At 36.7% G+C, this 22,402-nt stretch overlaps 1 protein-coding gene across 7 annotated transcripts in view; it reads right to left on the bottom strand.

Moving 5' to 3' along the window:
* Positions 1-22,402, bottom strand: part of COL19A1 (collagen type XIX alpha 1 chain) — a 187,409-nt gene that overhangs the window by 74,520 nt on the left and 90,487 nt on the right. For all 7 annotated transcript variants that reach the window (XM_032104736.1, XM_032104741.1, XM_032104740.1 and 4 more), the window contains 3 exons: positions 16,853-16,906; positions 16,123-16,158; positions 3,762-3,809 (listed from right to left, as the gene is read on the bottom strand). In XM_032104736.1, coding sequence (XP_031960627.1) covers positions 3,762-3,809; positions 16,123-16,158; positions 16,853-16,906 — 138 coding nt within the window. The remainder of the gene's footprint in view (positions 1-3,761; positions 3,810-16,122; positions 16,159-16,852; positions 16,907-22,402) is intronic.

Here is a 22,402-nt window from a genome sequence, read left to right as displayed (position 1 = left end):
TATTTGTACTACCTCATTGCTCATGAAGGTTGCTGTCCTCTCCAGTATAAGACAGCCACATGCACAATGAGAAGAGATAACAAAAGAGATGAGAGGGAAAGGTGTCACAATAAGTGAGGAAAGAATAGGAACTTGTGAGTTTACTCTTAAAAACACAACTGACACTCTTGGTAAATGCTAGACTATTAATCTATTTGTTTATTCAGAAAAGAAATATTTATGCTTTTTGCTACTAGAGCAGTATGAGAGAAGTAATAAGCTTATGAATCCAATTTTTATTTATCATCACAATAATTGTTCTCCATGACTGCATTACTTCAAATTTTTAGCATGTTTGCAATTTTCTTTTAAATAAAGCCAAAAAATAGGACATGCATCCTGATACAAAGTCCTTTAATGCTGCGCAGAACTAGTCAAAGAACTTTCAGGGCTTCATCTCTCCTTCTGAATGATGTCCCCACACTACATTTCTGTAAACATATCACACTAATGTACTGCTTTCTGCAAACCTTTTTATTCTTTAGGCTATCTGGAAGGCATCCAGGGAGACTAAGATAGAAGATATTTCACACACTTCTGTCATCAATTTCCATTGCTGACCATCATTCAAACAAGTAAGAACCTAAACTGCTTTTTGATATGGGAGCAAGATCATAACCCAATGTGACCATATTGTAGTAATATACTGTATTACTATACTATATATACAGTATAATATATCAAAGACACATAAAATGACATATTCAGTATTTTAATAATCATGCATGGGCTCAAATGACACCAGGTAACTCCTTCTACAGTGCATCTATCAGACAAAAGCTGTTACCACCTTATCTGAAAAAAATGTATTGATCCCCCTTTACACTTGAAATAAATAAACCATTGACATCCTCTAATTAAGTAATGATGTAAATTTGTATTTCTAAACCACTTTGATATATATGTCAATAAGCATTTTAAGGTTGACATAACTTTGGACTCAAAAACTACAGTTCAGTTACCTTTATGTTTATTATAATAATAACTAAACTTATTCTATTTCTGTAATAATCTTTATATGTATTTTTATGATGTAATTTTATTTGCGGATTATTCCTGTGAGGTGAAAGAAATACTTCTACTCAGACTTATTCCTCTCAATAGGGGTACAATTTTCCTAGTTTCCTCTTAAGAGAATGCAGGATAGATGGGTGCCCGCTCTGGGACAGGGCACCTTTGGTATTTCTTATTAGTTCTAATATTAAACTCTGGTTTGGGTTGATATAATAAAACTTCACTTAAACCACTCTGAAAATGAAAATGCATGCTGTTTTTCTTGCCTTTATACTCATTTTCTATTGCCATTTACCTGTCACTAGCTCTAACCTGAACCTTCTACATGTTTCTTCAATATCACCATTAGCACAGTTAATTTTTCTCAGTTCCTTATACCTTGCTTCAATGTGTATTCTGAGGTAAATTACACACTTTATGATTCTCCTCTCAACTCCTTATTAATCTAAGAGGAGTTGAACTTTCAGAGGAGCTGAACACTTAAAAATGCTCCTGATGTAGGTGGAAATTTAAATCTTGAATATGGCAAGAACAGTATGAATGGCAATTTAAAAAAAAGTTCATGTTCTCCAAGTGTGGCAGCCAAATAGAATAGATACTTTTAGGTGTTTCTGGAGGGTTTTTTTTCCCCTAAAATGTTAAAGTTCTAGTCTTCAGAATGGACACAATATCACTTTTCGGTCTGAATAGTATGTCAGAGAAAAAATTATTAGCTAGTTACACACTCAATAATGTGTTTTAATCTTCGAAAGACAGCCCATGACAAAAGCAATAACTTCATATAATGTGAAAGATTTGGAGGATCTGCTGAAAGTAGAACAGAGGAACATGACATCTATAATTGAATAAAAAGGAGCATTTAACAGCCATTAGATGTGCACCGTCCTGTTTGTCATTAAACAGAGCAGAGATCTTGTTCCAAATGGTATGTTATTGTGTAATTAAATGTATTGGAAATGCAAAAGCACATGGAGTTGAATTAAGACTGCCAACAATGTTGTTAGTGCTTGGGCGGGAGAGGCCAGCAGAAGGAGTATTGTTGTGAGCATCTCACTGGTAGAAAGATAAAGACAGATGTTGGGACTCCACAGTCTGCTGTTGCCATTGTTTGGCTCAAGGCAACTGTGTGCATGGCAAGATTACAAAACCATCAGTGCTCCTGCTTTTATGGAGGCTGGAGGGTGGCAGCAGCCCAATTTTATGTGTGAGTAGGAAAATGTCTGTGATGAATGCATCAACCCACTAATTCCTATTGCAAAATGGAAAAAAATTAAAAAGCACTTCCAAATCCATTTAGCCACCATTAAATATAATACAGTGTGTTAACTCTGAATTTTTGCATTAAAAAAAAATGAAGAAGTTCCAAGAGTGAAGTTTCTAAAACACAGGAATATTTATAACTGTTCCTAAAGGAGAAGTATGTCTTTTTGCAGATTCAGTACTCCACAGAACAACTCTAAAATATGCTAAAATTGAATATGAATATCTTTTCACAGTATCCTATATAGTTAATTGCCTAACCATAATAGTCATAGTAATTATAAAATCCTTAATAAGGATGTTAATATGCTAGTAAATACACTTTAATAACATATTCATCACACAACTTTGAATTCTCCATTACTACACTGACTTTTTCTGAACAAGTTCTCAATCCTTAGCGAGAAACATAAATAAACCCAGCTTTCATGTCTTCATGTTCAACTTAAATGGAATTTAGTACTATTTTTAAGACTTAAAAACCAACACAAAACATAACTTTGGGGCCTACACATCATTACTCATTTTGTTCAAGAACTAGTCTTCTGTTAGTTTTATTACTATTATTGGAATCATTAAATTAGCCTTTAAAAATTCACTGTGGTTTACTAAGTTCAATGATGAGAAACACTAAATCCTTTTACTTCAGATATTTTAATTGAGATGTTGAATATCAAGATGCCTAAATAAACCAAGAATTATTGAGACCCAACTTCAAAACTGCAGACTGGGCACACACTTAGTTCGTAAAAATATTGAAATGCTTGAGTCTTAATATCTTCCAGAACTTTTAGGAACATACTAGATTATAATTTTACAAAAACTGAATTAATTCTTGTGATACCACCATCATAGTGTATTTGTTATCTATTCTAATGAATTATCAAATTCTATAAGTCAGGGAAAATAAAAACAAAACATGGAGAAACCAGTCAATTACTTAATTATATTAAAATTCTGAATAACCAAAGGTTTATTTCAGGTATTTGGCAAATACTGCCCCCCACCCCCGGTACTGTATGATATCTTTTTGTACGTGTATGTTAGGCGCTGAAACTTGCATAATAGCATCTAAAAGACCAGGGTCAGTAGTACTGGTTTCTGTTAATATTTTAGGTAATGACTCTAAATTAATATCTTTATATATCTTAGATGTTGTAAGGTATAGTTCATCCCTGCTAAAAAATGAAATCTGTTAAAATTACAGCAGAAGCACACTGCACAAAACACAATACAATGCATCTGTGCTGCCAATCATTAAAACACTTTAGATGGTTGAAATTGTTAAATCTCCTTCAACTGAAGAGAAACCTCAAGTGTCAGGGCTCAGTTTGTTGTCAGCATGCTTCATACTCAGCTGCTACCTTACCATTTTTTATTAGTGCTTAGGCAGAAGTCGCACATCAAGCTGTTAGCACACTCACCAGTTGTTCGCCAAGTTTACTCACCCTTTGACCTTCTTTGCCAGGTGGACCTTGGGGACCCTCCAGCAAACCCTGAAAATACAAACATTAAACAATTATAACGTTCAGTGCTATTTTCATCCTCTATTTTTCTACAGAAGTAAGACTTATCCAAAGATCCAGATGGCAAGACAAGGCATTTATTTTTAACAATAAGAATTGGCTATTTGTAACGATTCCTTCAATGTTATATTAAGGTGCAAGAAGAAACACAATAATTATTATTCACATTCCATCATACAAAGACTGAATCCTTTGGAAAAGAAGAGGTAAGTCAGCACTAATTAAGCATAGTTATATTTAACTACAAAATTAATTGAAAAGTGATTTATCTTTTTAAGTTAGGATGCCATAAAAAAAATGAAATAAAGTTATTTTAAATGAAAGACAACTTGCTCTACAACTCAAATTCAAATATAGGCACTGAAGGGGGAGGGGAAGGCAGGGAAAGGGAACTAAATATAGCAGAAGGCCTTATGCTCGCTATATCCTAAGAACCAGCCCTGTGCTGCTTCCTCTGCATGTCTGGCTCGGCTTTTCAAAACACTTCAGTGCCTCTTTTCTCCCTCTCTCTCTCCTGAACAGGCTCAGAAGCTTTGAGTGTTTTGAATATATCCTTGACTTGTGAGCCTTCCTTCTGAACTCAGTGCAAGGATCTGCCTTTTTCAGTTACACACCAAATTACAGACCACTTCTGATGCTATGGGGCTTTAATTTTATATCTGATTAATGTACAATATAATCATAAAGCCTTCACATAACATCTTAGAAAAACCTAGAACAGTCATTCCCCCCCACTCCCCCTTTACTTCATGAGTCACCTTGGAACACAATTAAAAAAAATTACTTTGAGGAAGCAATCCAATTTCCATTATAGCAACAAGAAATGTGAAGTAATTTTCAATGTAATCAGCAAAGAATATGTAACAGTTCTGCATTGTATAATTAAAAAAAAAAAGCCTTGCATGTAATATTGTGTGTTGTGACAGGGTATCACAAAATTAAAGAACTTACATTTTGTTTATTTAAGAATTTGAAATACTAACATTTTAAAATCTTTAAAATTACTCAGACTTGTGTATTGCTTCTGCTTGAGTTACATCTTTGGTCAAATCCAATCTCCTTCTTTAGAATCAATTACACATATTTGTTGACCCAATAAGGGTGAACTGAGGCGCCCTGACAATCATGATTTTTAAAAGTACCCGATATCTAGAAATGAATTTAAGAAGTTCGTTTATGATCTCTAATTTGCAAGATAAACTTGAGAAAGTAAGTAGGCCTTCCAAATCTACTAGCTCATATATCTTCAAGTAATGTTTTAAGTTGATTAGAATGTAGTTTGTCTTCAATTTTAAAAAGAAGTAGTCACTTCAAGAGCTCTTCCATTCCTATCATTTCTCCACTTTCAAACACTGAAGCTAAAAAATATCTCAGACAGTATTTCACTATAGGTATTTCTCCTATCATTTCAGTTTATAATATAAACAGGATAAGGTTGAGGATCTTTTACAAAGCTGATGCACACCATTTCTATCTTTCACCATAAGTTTATGGAACTAAACTATGCATGAGAATGTTGTGCCCAACAAATAATACCATAGTAAGTTAATTACAGTGCAAATTATGTAGCTTATACATACACAAACCCATAAAGCCGCATGTCAATGTGACCTCTGTAAAGCTTCCTGACTTTCCCATCAAGGTAGTGTGGAACTTGTAGAGTATTCTCTCCATCTAACTGTCAGCAATATTCTAATTCTGTAAAAAAATGCTGGGAATTCAGGAAGAGGTGGAATTTTGTTTTGTTTACTTTTCATTTTACTGACAACTTTATGCAGGGGAATGAGATGAAAACCTGTAATGTCTGTTTTATGGGGGAGGAAATACATATCTGTACAATAAGGCTCCAAGGGGACAAGAATTACACAAGAATGTAACTGCACAATAGTGATAATTAATAGCCAACATTTTTATCCAAGGAGTACTTTTATTCTTTTTCTTCTCTCTACAATATTATTGTCAAGAAAAAGGAACCAGATAAGGAGATTTATCTTCAAGGAAAGGGAGGAGAGCTGCGTACAATTGGTAACTAGGCAGGGAGGACTCCCCTGTACAAGGAGCCACATCCTGATATTGAAACTGAGGTAAAAGTTCACACCAACTTCAGTGGGATCTTCCGTTTAAAAAGTGATAGGACAACATGGGCCATGTTAACTAACACAGCCCTAAAACTGTAGTAATGTGGCCAAAGTAATGACTTAGCAATGCTATCTCTGCTCAACATCCACTGAAAGAGATCATGGAAAAACAACTGCAAAAGAAACCTTCAGGAGAAATTAAAAAGAAGCCTTCTACAGTGAATTCTGTCTAAACTGATGAATAAAACATCTATCACTGAACTCCCATATAACTTGGCAACGAATAGAAATACATGTTTGTAGGAAGGAAGACTAAACTATCTACTTAGGTTGCATTCCTATTTAATTTCTGGACATCTTCCTTTGGAGATCAAAGATCAGATTAGACTCCTTCAAACCATGGATAGCACAGTTGGTCAGAGGAGCCCACCACCAGAGATAAAGGGATAGAATATAGACTGCATAGACATACTTGTATGTATCTATCATCCTATCTATCTATGGTATATGGGATATGCTGTTAACTGTGTTCAAAACATTTACATCAGAAGGCAATCTATTGTACATGTACAAACTCCCCAGGTAAACAACAGACAAAGCAATTAAGATCAGAGAACCATACAATGGTTTGGGTTGGAAGGGACCTTTAGAGGCCGTCTAGTCCAACCCTCCTGCAATGAGCAGGGACATCTTCAACTAAATCAGGTTACTCAGAGCCCCCATCCAACCCGGACTTGAATGTTTCCAGGGATGGAGCCTCCACCACCTCTATGGGCAATCTGTTCCAGTGTTTTACCACCCTCGTCGTAAAAAACTTCATTATTATATCTAACCTAAATGGACCCTCCTTCAGTTTAATACCTCCTTCAGTTTTATCTCTTGTCCCATCTCAACAGATTCAGCTAAAGTCTGTCCCCACCTTTCTTACGGGTGCCCTTCAGGTACTGCAAGGCAATTGAAATCATTCACTGTGTGTCACCGTCACTCTGATACTTTTGAACTGGCAAGAGCATGGGTGTGGCGATGAGCTAAAGAATGTCTAGGAACAGCACAAGGCACTGTGAAGTATAAAACCAACCTATTTTTGTGACATCAGGCTGGCAGGAAAGTATGATACTTCCTACCAGGTGACCTAACATGCACAGGATTTTCCTGACTCTGCCAGGCCACCTTTGAGGCTGGAAGGTGGTAGCCTTCTGCCTACTTCATGGAGCAGTGAATTAAAATAATATATACAGTCTATAAAGCCTGTTCCTGTCATGGAACAAGCAAGCCCCTTGGAGCTATGTACCTGAAGGAGCTTGAGGAACATGAATTGTAAATGTCTCAAACATTACCAAGTATCTTGGGGAAAATAAAAGTCAGTAAAATGGAGATGTTCTTAAGTGAAACTTAAAAAATTCTATCACAATGAGTGAGGATGGCTATGAAGAGAGATGAAACATGATGCATGGGTAGGCAGAAGAGGGTTGTACAAAATCTTGAAAATGAAGAGCAGAAACTTGTGAATTCCTTTATAGGAGGTAAACCATACAGGGAAGTGTTGACAAGGGAAAAGATGCTGGTTAGAATATAGAATAGAGAAAGTAAGCACACTGTGAAGAACTTGCCGACAGATATTTAAACAAAATATCATCAAAACTTAGTCTAAGCCTTAGTTGAGGGAAACTAGCAAAAAACAACGTTTAAAAAATGCTACGGTAGAATAAATGAGTTTTTAAAAGAATTTGTATTGAAAATATCTGTAGGAATTAACATTTTAGTACTTTAACAGCTAATATTTTTTGCAAGTGTCAGGAGATGAAAACTAATAAGAATTATTTAACTTGTGACAGTAGAAGAAAAATATGCTAGGAAGTTATAGAAAAATTAGCAAACAGTTCAGCCAGTTAAGATGTTTCAAGTTTCAGAAACTGTTAATTTTAAATGTATGCGTGTGGAGCTATCAAAGGCCACTTACTGTAGAAGGGCTAAAATCCTGTCATGTGACTCTGCAAGTACAAAATCATTTTAAAATACCTGACAGATCACAAAAAGCATCTGCAGAGATATGGTGGAGGCATCATTCATAAATTTAACAACTCAGAGTAACTGCCTAAGAACATACTCTCAAAAAAGCAAAGTTTTTAATCATGACCCCATGGTGAAACAAAGAAAGTTTAAAAAAAAAAATCACAGCTGAAGTGGAACTGTGAGGTTACTTAAAGTTGTACAGGAGATTATGGCTGATGCCAAGAGAACAAAATATTAGAAAAGCACATATATTTTTGGTATTCTGAAAATCGCTTCAAAACATAGCTGAAAGTTTTTGAAGCAGAAGGGTAGATAGCTGCCTTATGTACTTGTAGGTAGTGTTGCTGGAGTACATTCTGAGCTGGAATATGTTTCCTCCTCAACACAAATTAAATATAATACAAATGTTAGCAATAATAATGCAGTTCTAATTAAGGCACAAAAATTATTTCATTTATAGACTGGTTTGTGTGTTCTATACACAAGCTACTGTCATCCAGTTTTCCTCACTACGAATTCCAGCAAACAAATGACCCCAATTTTTACAGAATAAACACTACTAGACAGGGAGAAAATGTATGTAATTTAGTGAGATGAGTTAAACAAACTCTAAATTAGGTATGCAGAAACACCTTGTGCTAATATAAGAATAGGTCATTTTTTTAATCATTTATATATGCAAGCTTTTATAACAATAAAACTTGCTACTTCAAAAAGACTTAGCTATAAGAGATATGATTTTGCCAAGTAATTCTGAAACATTATTTTGATAAACAGAAAAATATAGCTGCACTGAAACAACATCAACACTAAAATATTCTTAAAAGCAAACTGGCAGGCAGTTCCCTCTGTGGGGGATTGATGTAGTTCTTTAAAACACAGTTCTCGTCAGGATAAAGGAAAGCCATCACATTGTCGAATTAAATTTTCAGTGAACCCTCTGTTAACTCCACAAGTAGAGCAGCACAGGATCACAGTAATCAAGAGTCAGGTAAAAAGTGACCACAGATTTTCAAATTCCTGGCATAACACAATGGGTGGTCACAGTGAAGGCCTGACTGCCTTGGAGAGCACTCCCCAGCCACCCAAATACTGCTTGTGGGATGGATGGTACTGCTGTGGCTGCACTGGTGTAAGAATGGCACAGCATCCCAGACAGGATGCAACAAGATGCAGTTCAATAGGTCTTAAATGCATCTACTTATCTGGAGGTGTTCGTAGAGAACAAGTTCTACTGTGCAGGTCACTGTGATCCTTCTATCCTGTTTTGAGAATATTTTCCTCTTTGCCCTGTTTGTACCATACTGAGAGTAAATTAACGGCTTCCTCTCAGGTAAACACAGACTATCACGCTCAGCAAGCAAAGCAACTGAAATAGGAATAACTTCCCTACAAGTCAAGATGGTCAAAATGTTGGTTTCTCAGGTATCATCAAGGCAGTTTACTTGCTGCAACTGTGATGCTGCCCTACTTTGAACCCCAAACAGGAGGATGAGGAAGTGGGAGACCTTAAAATACAATTACAATGGTTTCCTCTTCTTGTTCAAAAGATTGTCAATCACCACCCACATGGAAGCCCACAGAGCTTGCAGACACTCCTCACTGTTACAACATGTTACAATGGGAAAAATGGCACAGGAAAATCACAGAAGGATGAGTAATTTCCTGTTGTATTACCACTTATGAGGGAAATTAGACTACCTCTATCCTAAGCATTTCCAAACATGACCTGATGTCATTCACATCCTTACTGAAGTACCTGGAGACAGCAAGTTGAAAGATTTGTACACCTGCTTGGCCTCTTAAACTTACTGCAGTGACCATAATGTTTTGGTTTGACACCATTTTTCTTTCTAAACTGCTTTTAATCCATTTACTTCCATAGAAAAGGAGGCAGCATTTAGCAGAAGTCTGCTAAATGAATGAAATGCTAGTAGCATTTCAGTCTAACAGAAAACATGATCAGCTACATTTTCTTGATAATTTATTACTGGAGCAAACAGAAAATATGTTCCTCACTGGTGTCATTATTCTTTGGGTTTGACCATTTCTTTAGTTCTTCTCTCTGGTAGCTTGAAACGTACTGTCCTTCAGAGACAATAATTTGAAAGAGAAACTGGAAGGGTCATTTCACAGAAGTTCAGACTTCATGAACCTAGTACTTTTAATAAACATAGGTTTATTTGCTAAGCAAAAAAAGTATAATTAAAATCCTGAGGAGTAAATCAAAATTATTCATTACATTGATGTCTACTGCATATGGGACATCATCTAATGAAGGACATATAAATCACATTCATGCCAATTTATCAGAGTAAGAATTTTCGAAAAACAAATTTACTGTAAGGTTAAGACTTCAATCTTCATTTGTGCCTTCAGTATCAGTATTACTGCAAAAGAAGATAAAAACTGCACTCTAACTGCTAAATCATCTTTTATTTCAGTAAAGGGGTAATCTTAATAGTATCTGCTCCCATAATTAAGAAGTGCTGTTTGAAGAAGAGGATATTTGTAAATTATACCGTAAGAGTAAAGAGATCACTATATTTCAGGAAAAACAACGTAACTGTTTAGTATTTTCGGGAAATTAATACACCTCCATTAAAAAAGCTCATATAGATAAAATTCAGATTTTCCTTAAAGTATGTGTCTAAAGAAAAGAAGGGATTTAGAATGAAAATGTAATTTTCAGTCTATACGTTTAGTTAAATAGAATTGCTTTTCTTTATGTCATTACATGAAAAGAAAGCAAGGGTAATATTAGTTGCGCTCCTTACTACTGGGGAGTGTGTGTCCCTTTCTTTATCTTCATATGAATAATGGAGGAGAAAGCTTTGCAATCTGTAGCTGACGTTTGCTTAGAAAGGGGGAGAGCCAAAAGTTACAGTGGAGCTTGCCCAGACCTGAATCTGCAACTTCCTCCCACAGCCGCCTCCACACGGCACTTGTGCACCAGCTTCCTTAGGATCAATTTAACCAGACCTAGGAGCCAACATTCCAAATATCTGTTTAGTAAGCAAGTCCTGGGGACTTCTGTCTGTGACCGACTTAAGCCTCGGCTTCTGAGTAAACACTTGGTGCCATCTGGATGACTATTTTATAACTCCTGAAAGGGATAGGTTTGCAGGAACGTATGGACGGACGCTCATTTTCCTCAGGAACTAAAAGCAGCGTATCGAGTGTCGAGAGGAATAGTTATCATATATTTTACAAGAGATGGCTGTGCTACCTTCCCTCACCTGTCACTCTTCTGACACGGCACGCTAAGGCTTAAGCTGGGGATATCAGAGCGGGCAAGCTGTGGAGCCAGCTGTGACCCTGCAGAACACAGTCCCCAGCTTCTGCCACTAAATCCCACATCTCGACAAAACCACACCACAGGGCAGTACAATCCCTCCTTTTTACTCTCTGAAGGTTCCTCAGCTACAGCACAATTTATCAGGGAACTTAAACTTTAAACATCCCCCACATATTGCTGCATAAAGTGAACATAATAAAGGGGAAAAATTCAAAATATAATCCCAGCATTTATTCTCAAGACACCTAAAAAGTACTAAAGAAAAGAGGCATCTAGTACTTACAGAGCAATTCAGAACATAGCAGAGAAATTAAAGGCAGCATAAAGAAAGTCTGAGAATCAGTCATGATTTTTGACTACTCCCATAAAACTACCACCATAACTGAGAAGAAAAAAAAAAAAAAGTGTATCTGGACTTAGGTAGTGTTAATTGACTCATAGAAACACAGGAAAACTTTACATCCTTAATAAAAGGGCTCAAATATACACACGTATATGTCAAATTTACAATAAAATGTATTTGCTTGACTAACGCCTGAGTCAAACAAATACACTTAGAACTACTGAAATTTCCCATTTCATTTGGGTTCTATGTAAATCCTGTAAACTTTATCACATTTCTTCTTACAGCTTAGCATATTTTGTGTTACAATTCTGTTTCTTTTCTCTAATTCTTCATGCATGATTGATGAAATTGTGTTCACAAGACTTACATATGTGCCTTAAAGAAATGCACAGAAACACAGGGAATTCTGATCCCATCTCTTTCTGAATTCTCTGCTACTGCAACAAGTGAGAAGTTTTGTTAAATGTTCATGTTGTTAGGATTTCAGTGTGAAGTTTTCTGTCAACTCACATCAAGCAGGAAGATCCAGAGCTCTACTTTATTTTTCAGATGCACTTTCTGAGCTATGAAATTTCAATTTCAAACTCATAAAATAATTTTTGCATCTTAAAAAGAAGTGGTATTGTTTGGCCTGTTTTGCATTTTGGCATATGCTCATCTACCTGATAGGTTGTTACAGCTGTCGGGTATTTATGAATTCTGCCATACATACTGCCTGGAAATATCCCTCGTTCCACACTATAACAGCTATATATCTATCAGATGAACACTTAAAAATACATCTTTTTTCCTCCAAGTAATAATCCCTTCATTCTCTTCTGTATTTTCTCATGTTTTCACGTTTCTCATGCTTCTGGAGCAGTGGAGGATTTCCTACTCATTAGGGTTGCACAAACACTTTTAGACACAGAGTCAGTGATATCTTTTAGACTTTGGCAGTCTTTAGACAAATGAGAAAGCCAGGAATTTCTACTGCTTGCTGTTACATACTTGTGTAGATTACCTACAGGCAACTCTCCCTGGACCAACCAGCTGCTGCATTGCAGCAGTCTCAGTCTTTTGCTACCTTCACACTCCCTGTGCTAAGGACAGAAGCATGGTACAGGTCTGTGTATGACGAGAATGTTCTGACCCTGAACAACACTACTGATGGTCTAGTTTATACTGAAATCAGAATATATGATAGACCTCATGCAGCTTATTCCACTGATGTACGATTTCTATGGAAACACACAGGAGTGGAAAAGCTGCACAGGGAAGTAGAGCTCTGTATAATCCCATCATTTACCACCTGTCTCTGTATGCAATGGCACTGGGGCAGGAGGTCAATGACCCAGGCCCAGTTGTCTAGTTTGAGCAAAACCAAGTCCCTTTTAATATTCCTTCCCTCCCTCTCTGCCCAAAAGTCATATTCAGGACTTAGTTCTAATTGTGTGCCATCATTTTCACTCCTCTTCCCTCCCTGCCCCCCACCATAATCAGTAACTTATCTTTTAGATAAAAATAAACAATTTTCACATTAGGGAAAAATAAAAATTACTAGAAGCAGAGAATAAACTTATGATATTATGCCTCCATCCCAAATTAATGGAACATTTAAAAACTTTAACGAGATTCATAACTGAAACACTTACATCATATTTTGGCTATAACAGCATGAATGGTTCTGACATAGTAAGTTCTCATTAAGTGACACATGAACCATGATATTATCTGACCTACTATTTATTCACAGCAAGATATGACATCTTCCTTTCATGATTATATATTGTAAGAGTCACAGCCACACAGAAGTCACACAAATAAAACCACTCTGAAAACTGAATTTTGCCCTAGCCACCATCACTCATGTCATTCATCTTCTTTTAGCTCTTGCCAACAGAAACGCAGGACTATTTACAGTGGCAGAGAGAGGAAAGCCTTCCTGCTGGGCTGTATATTTCTACTCTGCTGTAATCTGTCTTCAAACTGCTAAACCCATTCACACTCACTCTTGTCTACATCAGTTACTTACATCCCTCTGAAGACTGCGTCTGCTTTCCTAAAATGTAATCTTTTTGTTTAAAAACCATAAAGATGACCATCAGTAAATGTACCAACACAGAGACATCTTGTTGTGCTGGAATCAGTGAACTGAAACATTTGCACAGCATTCTGTAATCAAAGAAATGCAGTTCTTTGACAGTCCATTTTATGAAATTGGATCACTTCAGGTACAGAAGGAGTAAGTTCAGTCAGTCTGAAAGCAGCTTCTGATTCAGCAGTGTGCCCTGGAAGCCAGGAGGGACAAAAGTATCCTCGGAGGCATTAGGCACAGCATCGCCAGCCAGGCAGGGGAGGGGATTGTCCCGCTCTGCTCTGCACTGGGGTGGCCTCACCTCGAGTGCTGTGTTTGGGCACCACAATATAAGAAAGCTATTAAGTTCCTAGAGAGTGTCCAAAGGAGGGCCACAAGGAGGAAGAAGGACCTTAATGGGAAGAGCAGCTGAGGTCACTTGGTCTGCTTAGCCTGGAGAAGAGGAGAGTAAGAAGAAATCTCACTGCAGTTGCAACTTCCTTGTGAGGGGAAGAGGAGGGGCAGGCACTGATTTCTTTTCTGTGGTGACCAGTGACAGCATCCTAGGGAATGGCCTGAACTTGTGTCAAGGGAGGTTTAGGCTGGATATCAGGAAATAGTTTTCCACCCAGAGGGAGGCTGGGTGCTGGAACGGGCTCCCCAGGGCAGTGGTCACAGCACCAGCCTGACAAAGTTCAAAGAGCTTTTGGACAGTGCTCTCAGGCACATGGTGTGACTCTTGGGGATGGTCTTGCGCAGGGCAGGGAGCTGGACTTGATAATCCTTGTGGGTCCCTTTCAACTCAGCATTTTCTATGATTCTTGATATCATACTACTGACGCCTGAGTATGATTCTTAGGAAAGCTAAGTGTCTACAACAGCAACTTAAGACAATGAACACATTAAAAAAAGAGACTTAACTTACTCAGGTACTTCTGTCAGAACAGATGTACTAATTTTCCCATAATTTATTAAAAAATGCTCAAAAAACTTGTTCTATTGTCTTCGAGCTCACACAAAATAGATATCCTCAGATTTTTTCCTGTCTTGTCTTCAGACATATCCAATTCCTATTTTTGTGATCCTTTCAAGGCCTGTAAGAATCTGTCTAAAGCAAGACATACTCCAATGCATCTACTACAGTAAAATTGCAGGTTATTAATAATATTTTAATAATATATTAACTCTTCCAACACACAGTTTGTATATTCTAGAACTTAAGGGCATGAATGGACCTGTTTACCTCTAGCAAGACATGAACTACAGCAAAGAGTCACTGATTTTGGGACACAATACTAACTTCTTCCCAGGAAGTCGAGATACAGGATATTAGATTTCATAATCCAAAAAACAAGTACTCTAAAACATGGCAACTTAATTTTGAAACCTTAAGAGTAGAATTTATCTTTATCATATGGATTGCTGTTACACCCTTCATGTTTGTAAGATCTAATGGAGATCCTTGGTGCTACAGTGTTGGAAATTAAGAGAGGGAAAAGACAATGTATAATCATTTACACTATGAATGACAGTTCTTTTGAAATTTATTTAGGATTACATTGGTAATATGAATAGTATAGATACAGTTCATAACACTGAGTCTGGGAGAAGAGCTATTTATGTTGTGAAACTACAACCTGGGAATTTAGAAGCTTATGTCTCTTTTTTTTTTTTTCATTTTTGCCACCCTCTTTTGCACCACTTTGAATTGTTTTTACCCAAATAGACTGTTCTGAATGGAACTGCTTTTCATCTCAGCTCATAAGCAATATCACTAGAATTCAGACAGGATTTATTACTTTTATGAAGCAAACAAGGCATGGCCTGGAGAGTTTTGGGAACACTTTTCTTCAGGCTTTGTACATGCTTGGGGCCTGGTTCATTGCAAGGAAATTAAGAACATTTTCTACCATCACCAGCAGTATCTCACTAGAATACAATACATGAGTCAGTCCTATTTTCTGGTGTACCAGAACCTCAGAAAAAAACTGTTAAATCCACACTTAAGATGTCTTTCCTTGATACTTAAAAAACACCTAATCATCATGTCTGACCTCATAACTTCTTTTCTTTTTTTCAATAAATCACTTGAAAGCGAATACATGAATTAATGACCAAATTAGTGACACAGTCTGATACAATACCCTAAAAGCACTGATTGTTTTTGCAAACTTTAACTGAAAATTACTTTTCCCTAAAAAATAACAAGGGAATTCTTTCACTTTAACAAACTTATACTATTTATACATGGAATAAACAAGATAATATCCTTGCTAGCATTTGGTAGGACACAAGATGTTTTAAACCTGCTTATTTTTTTTATATTTACAGAATTCCCTTCATAAGTCATATAGAAAATGTGGAGGCACTCAGAAGAAAGGGACTTGACTTTTAGGTTTATTAGTGGAAGTATTTACATTGCAAAAAAGTGAAAAACATGCAGCATTTCTTAGGGATTTTCTTTTGGCTGATTTTGCTTTACATGTACTCACACTCAAGGCAGCTGGTCCTGGAGGTCCTGCATCTCCCTAGTTAAAACAGGAGAGGAAGTAAACCAATAATCTCTTTAGTTATATATATTTAACCTCTAGACCTTTTAGAGAATATGCAGCACTGCAGAAGTAATTTCAGTACAATCATCAAACAAGCTGATTATGAAAATATGTGAGTAAAGTGATATTCTTCTCCAGTAATGGCATAGATATACACAGTTCACCACAGGTTAAAAGGAAAAAAAATCCCAGGCCTCTGCACAAATGAATCACAGCTTAAAAAAAGCAGTCCTTCAAAACACATTTCCATATGTCAAGTTACAAGCTGCAGCTTACATGCACAAGGTGGCCGCTGAGGTCAGTGTGACAGCTCGCATATGTAAAGACATCTGACTGTGTAAATATTCACAGAATTAGGTCACTGAGGTACAAATCCCATCTGAGACCTGAGACCTTCAGGTTTAGCTCATGGGAGCAAATTAGTGCACGCAGAGAGCAATTCAGAACACCAAATTTAGGCTCCTGCTCAGAACCCCTTTTAAAATTCGTTGTGATAAAGGGTGCTTGTCTTTTGCATTTACAGTTAGCCTGTGCTCCTATCCTTCAACCCTTAAGTTGCACAAATGGCAGCAGTGGGTGTTTGCCACGCATAGTTATGGCAACGTGTTCAAAACGTAAGAATATCATGCACACTCACATATACATACAACTCCATAGATTTAAAAGGTACCTTTTCTCCTTTTGGACCAGCCACACCAGGACTACCAGGATCACCTTTTAGTCCCTGGGCAAGAAGAAAAATGCATATTTGTTGTCATCTGTGAAAAATGTTGGACAAAATCCTGTAGCACTGTGAATTAGTATATAGTAAACAAATAGGCCTTAAAATTCTATCATATTATTAGTACTTTCTCAAAATTCCTTATTTTCATTATTTTGTGAACAGACAAACATCCATCAAAGACTGCATGTGTCTTCAACCCATAATTAAACATTCGAAGCCAATCTACTTTATTGTGCCCCATTATGGTAAGTAGTGAGTAGAAATGCAAAGTTCCTTGCAGTCCCAGCAGGTTTGTGTCTTGCATGGCCAACAAAGATAAAATGGAATACTACAGGGAGTGCTAGTACATTCACTTGAAAGCTGCTAAAATTGGGAAAGAGGCAGAGGTGGACAGAGAACTTCAGATTTTACATTTCAAGTAGCAGTGCTGAACTGGTGAGCTCCAGGAAGGTACAGCTCAGAGCTGCTGCACATCTTCCAACACTCATTTTCACCAGTGCTCAAAAAGGCAATTAGAGAAGTAATTGATTCCTTCATGCCTCCTTCTTACTTCTGCCTTCAACTGGGGAAGCAAAGAGTACTGCCTAGACTTACACATTACATACATAGCCATTTATTTCATGCTCACAGGATCAGAGTGGTTTGGGTTGGAACGCACTTCTAAAGATCATCTGGTTCAACCTCCTCTGCAGCAAGCAAGGACATTGTCAATGGGATCAGGTTGCTCAGAGCCCTATCCAACCCAATCTTGAATGTTTCCAGGGATGGGACATCTACAGCCTCTCTGAGAAACCTTTTCCTGTTTCCATGTTTTCACCACTTTCATTGTAAAGTATTTCCTACTTACACCTAGTCTGAATCTACCCTCTACAATTACACAACTCTTCCACTAAGACGTTCTCACCACAAGCACCCAAAACCCCCTGTAAAATATCTTTAGTACCCAGCTCACAATCTTTGTTGTCTTCTCCTTGCTGCAAAACAAATGGAAAAATGACAAGTTTCAAAATATGCCCAGCAAATTCAAGCCATTCTACAGCAATGAATGAACTTTATTCTCATGCTGGAACAACCTACCAAGAATTCATTTTCATTTAAGCTGAGAGATTTGTCTTGTACCTTCCCTCTGACCACTGCTTTAGTGGCATGAGAGACTGTGTATATTGAAAGTCAGAGACACCTCTACAAGTTCAAAAATTTTACTTAGAAATGAAATGGCGACAATGTAGTCAATACAAGACCCAATCATAATGAGACACTCCACAAGTAGGCCACCATCATTATTATTCTGAAGGTTCAATAGGTCAAGGATAGAAAAGATTCATTTACATCTGAATTAGGGTTTACAAACTAAAATTCTTCCAGCTCCCTTTTTGTCCTTGCAAACTCTCTTCCTCAGTTTGCAATTATTAGGAAGATAGAGACAACTGGCATGAAAATGGTAACTAACATCTGTGCCTTGGTGGGTACAGAAACATGAAATCAGTGAGTGTTCTAAATACTGCGTATTTGTGCAACTTCACTTCCTGCTAAAATTACATTAATTCACCATCTGGAAGGAACATCATTTAGAACTATATGAGCATTTAAGTACCCACTTTGGATTAAATTTGTGGTTGTTGTAAATACCCCTGATTTAGCTTTGATTTGTTCTTTATTAAGCTTGCCAAATATGTAATAGTTAAATCAGAAGTAGTTTTCCTGTTTGAACTTAAAAATTGTAATAGGCAGATGGATTCAAAAACCAAGCCAAAAAATTGCTTTCTTTTTACAATCTGCATATTTATGACATAGCTTTACTATTGTCTCCATTTGCTACATTTTACTTTCCACCTCGTTCTGAAAGACTGCATAAAACACAAATAATCCATATTCTTAATGCCATTTTAGGGATTTTTCAGGTATGCAAACTGTATGGATTTGGCTCAAAATCAATACTAACAAATCAGCAGTGGAACAATAGTTATGAGTTTAGGAATGAGCTCTTAGGCTGTATGTTTACAGAAGACAAAAGATAAGGCAAAAAAAAATTCTGCAACTCACAGATGGTGACATATATCTGTGTGTCTCTACTGAATAGAAAAGGCAACTGCAGATGAAAGATACTGAGCCCAAGCCACGCACTGTCAAACTACGAACCTTATTTTTTCCTAATTGCTGTGTTTAAAGCTTTTAGTAATGTTCCTGCTAGAGCACCTCAGTGAGGTGTGCAGTCTGACAGCTACTGCAGAGATGACAACCACAGCAATTGACCTCAAATAAAAAGAACAAGGGGAAACTACTTGTTTTACAAGAAACCTCACAGTGTTTGAAGGATTTTTAAGGACCCAATGTTACAGACCCATTTTAAGTATTTCTGGTTCTCCTACACATTATAAATGCATTTTAAAATATTATAATCTTAATAAGTTCCAGACACAGTCAATGTTTGCAAAAAACACATCTGGGACTGCACCATGCCTATTCATCCCCACAGTCACCCTTTTGAAGCTGTTGAGAGGTTTAGCTGCTGCTCACAGTCCCTGAAATGCCATAAGAATTAAGAATTCCCATGCCAAGTCAAATCTGTATCCACTTTTAGCACAGTACAGTAGGGTATCCTGTCTCTGGCAGAGACCAGAACAGGATGCTTCAGTAAGATGAATGTGGTTATCTAAACAGATATAATTTGGATGATTTTAGACCAAGCCTTAAGTTAGAAAAGCTTATTTTCTGCAATGTTTTAGGAGAACAAGGTCAGCTTTGAAAAGAAACAAATTTCTATTGATCTAAGGAGTCTGTGACCAGATTTGCCAGAAATTCAAGAACAGGTTAAAAATTCCAGCAGCTCTCATAACAGAAAGTACTCTCATAACAGTAAATTAATTGAGTATTGAATTCTATCCCAGTCTAATTCTAGCTTTTTGGGACCAATATAATAATATACATTTGTGAGTTCATGAACAGTCATCAGCTGATGCATTTTCTCCTCTAAAAGGACTACAGCTTGGTCTTTTTACAGGTCACAATAAACTTACATTGTGGTTCCTCCATTTTTTGGAAGCCAAAATGTAAAGTAAGCATTAGAATATGTATGTATAAGGCCAATTGAAAGCTAACAAGATAACAACACTGGAAATAGCAGAAATGAGAAGTGTTCTATATACATATATAAAATAAGACTGATAACTGTAATACAATTTTCAATCAACAGGGAAATTACTGGAACAACTGTATCACAAATACCAGTAAGGGTGTGAATTGGGGATCACTGGGGGAAAGATTAAATTAGAGGCAGAGGGGATGACAATGGTATTTCTTCTGGTGGAATAAAAGAAAAACAGATAAAACAGATAAAATGTACCACCAGCTGACACCAGGTACATTTCTCAACAAAAAAATGCAAAGATCAGCTGTAGCCCAACCAGAAGACTCCAGCAGTTCCTAGCAGGAGCCAAATGTTGTCTACTGGAATTGCACCTATTTGTACAGCATAAACTATGCTGCACGCATGTGGCATCAGAAAATGCAGTAAAATTGCAATAATATTTTTAGGAGAACAGGTTTTCAACTCTAAAAGATGCCTTTTGGGGAAGACATAATTCGTTATTTGCAATTCCTTGGTGTTCATTAGAGTAATCTGGTTCAATGTCACATCAGGTTGAAATCTCCTAGAACAATACATATTATCTAATGTACAGAAAAACCAGTACACAGCTCAACGCTCTAATCAACAATGTGCAACCACATTATTATAGGTCAGATCAGTTATCTCTACTGAGTAACATAACTTGGAAATACTCTAAGCACTAAGAACAGTAGTACATTTTCTTCACAGAGCAACCTTTAAATCTAAATTAACAACAGCTTCAAAGTCAGCTGTCCAATGCCAACCTGTACATGTTGGGATAACTCTTCTAATTTAGCACAGTGCTTTCATATCTCCAAACAATATACTTTTTTCGGTTGATGTCTCATGTACTTCTAAGTACTGCCACTGCTCTTTTCTCATTAATGGAGTTCCAAAACTTTAAATAGGTACACTACTAGAATTTACTGGACCCTAAATACTATCTACTATCTCCTAATACTTTTGTTCCTAATAGAATTCCCGGACTCTCAATATAAACAAATATCATCACCAACTTCATTTTTTCAAGAAATAGGATTCTTCCCTTCCTATCCACATATTTCCTTGCAATGCTAATACTAAGAGAGTTCAAGATTAGACAGACAGGCTCTGAGAGTGTGAAGGTAAACAACTATTACTATTATATCAAGACACTGCATCCCTTTAAAAACGTTCATACTTCTGTTTACCTTTTCTCACAAACATAAAAATAAAAAAGGTCTAATGTTTTCCATCTTTCCATTGAAAACCAGAGATTCTTTTATTGCTTACTGAACTTTAGAGGTCCATCCTTTGACATCAGGCATGTAGAGAATAACATTTTATGTAGGAAAGTTTTAGAAAAGCCACTTATGGTATTACCTTCCCCAGCAAGAGAAATAAAAATAACTAGTTAAACACTTGGTTTAATGTACATACTAGATTTTAATTTTGGTTTGTTTTACTTTTTTTTTTACCACTTACAAGAAAGACACTATTCCTCTACTAGCTATGCATGACACATGATGACAGATAGGATAAAAATTGCTGTTTTGACTTACTTTTTGCTGAAGGATTTAATTTATGTTGGCAAAATAGTAATTGACAGTATCCCATGGCATTCATTCCTACCTGCACCAGTGATCACAAAAAAACCATGACTCAAAAAGAGTCTAAAAGTTTCAGTGATAAAGATTTTCTTTTCGTTTCAGTTCAACAGGCAGACATATGGATACAACAGAGAACTTATTCCACAGATAGCTCTGTGGATATTTATATTGTAAATTTGTCCTTACTCCACACAGGCTATGAGTGCTTTTATCAGAGTTTTTTTCAGATAGTGTGTCTATGAAGCTGCATTTGTTACAATGATAAAAATGACAGCACTATTACAGAATCACAGAATCATTAAGGTTGGAAAAGGTTTCCAAGATCATCGAGTCTAACCTTTCACTGATAACCACCTTGTCAACTAGACCAGACAATTCGTAACTCCTCGGTTACAAAAGCAGACAGACAGGTCTCACACCCAAATGTAAAACAAAATATCCAAAAGAATGGTGAAGGGAAACAACATATTAAAAAAATTGCAGGATTTTAGTGGCAGCAGTGTGGCACCTTAGTTTAATGTCAAGTAGCTAAAAGAATCTCAAGGGATGAAAGAGATACTACTCAAGCAAACTAGCTGTTCATCCTATAAAAGCAAATACCTGCTTATGGACGTGGATATGTACTACAGGAAGACTATATTAGTAACATATTAAGTTATTTATAACTACTCCTTAAGAAACTAAAAACAATGGCAATCACGTTAGGAGTATTTATAGTAAGTATTCATGTTGTCAGATGGATTTTGAATAATGTCCCTGGCTGGGACATGGCATTGTAGATCTTGGCTCAGATTACTG

This window comes from Corvus moneduloides, chromosome 3 (assembly GCF_009650955.1).
Source record: "Corvus moneduloides isolate bCorMon1 chromosome 3, bCorMon1.pri, whole genome shotgun sequence".
Taxonomy (NCBI): domain Eukaryota; kingdom Metazoa; phylum Chordata; class Aves; order Passeriformes; family Corvidae; genus Corvus; species Corvus moneduloides.
This window is presented reverse-complemented; position numbering and strand designations above follow the sequence as displayed.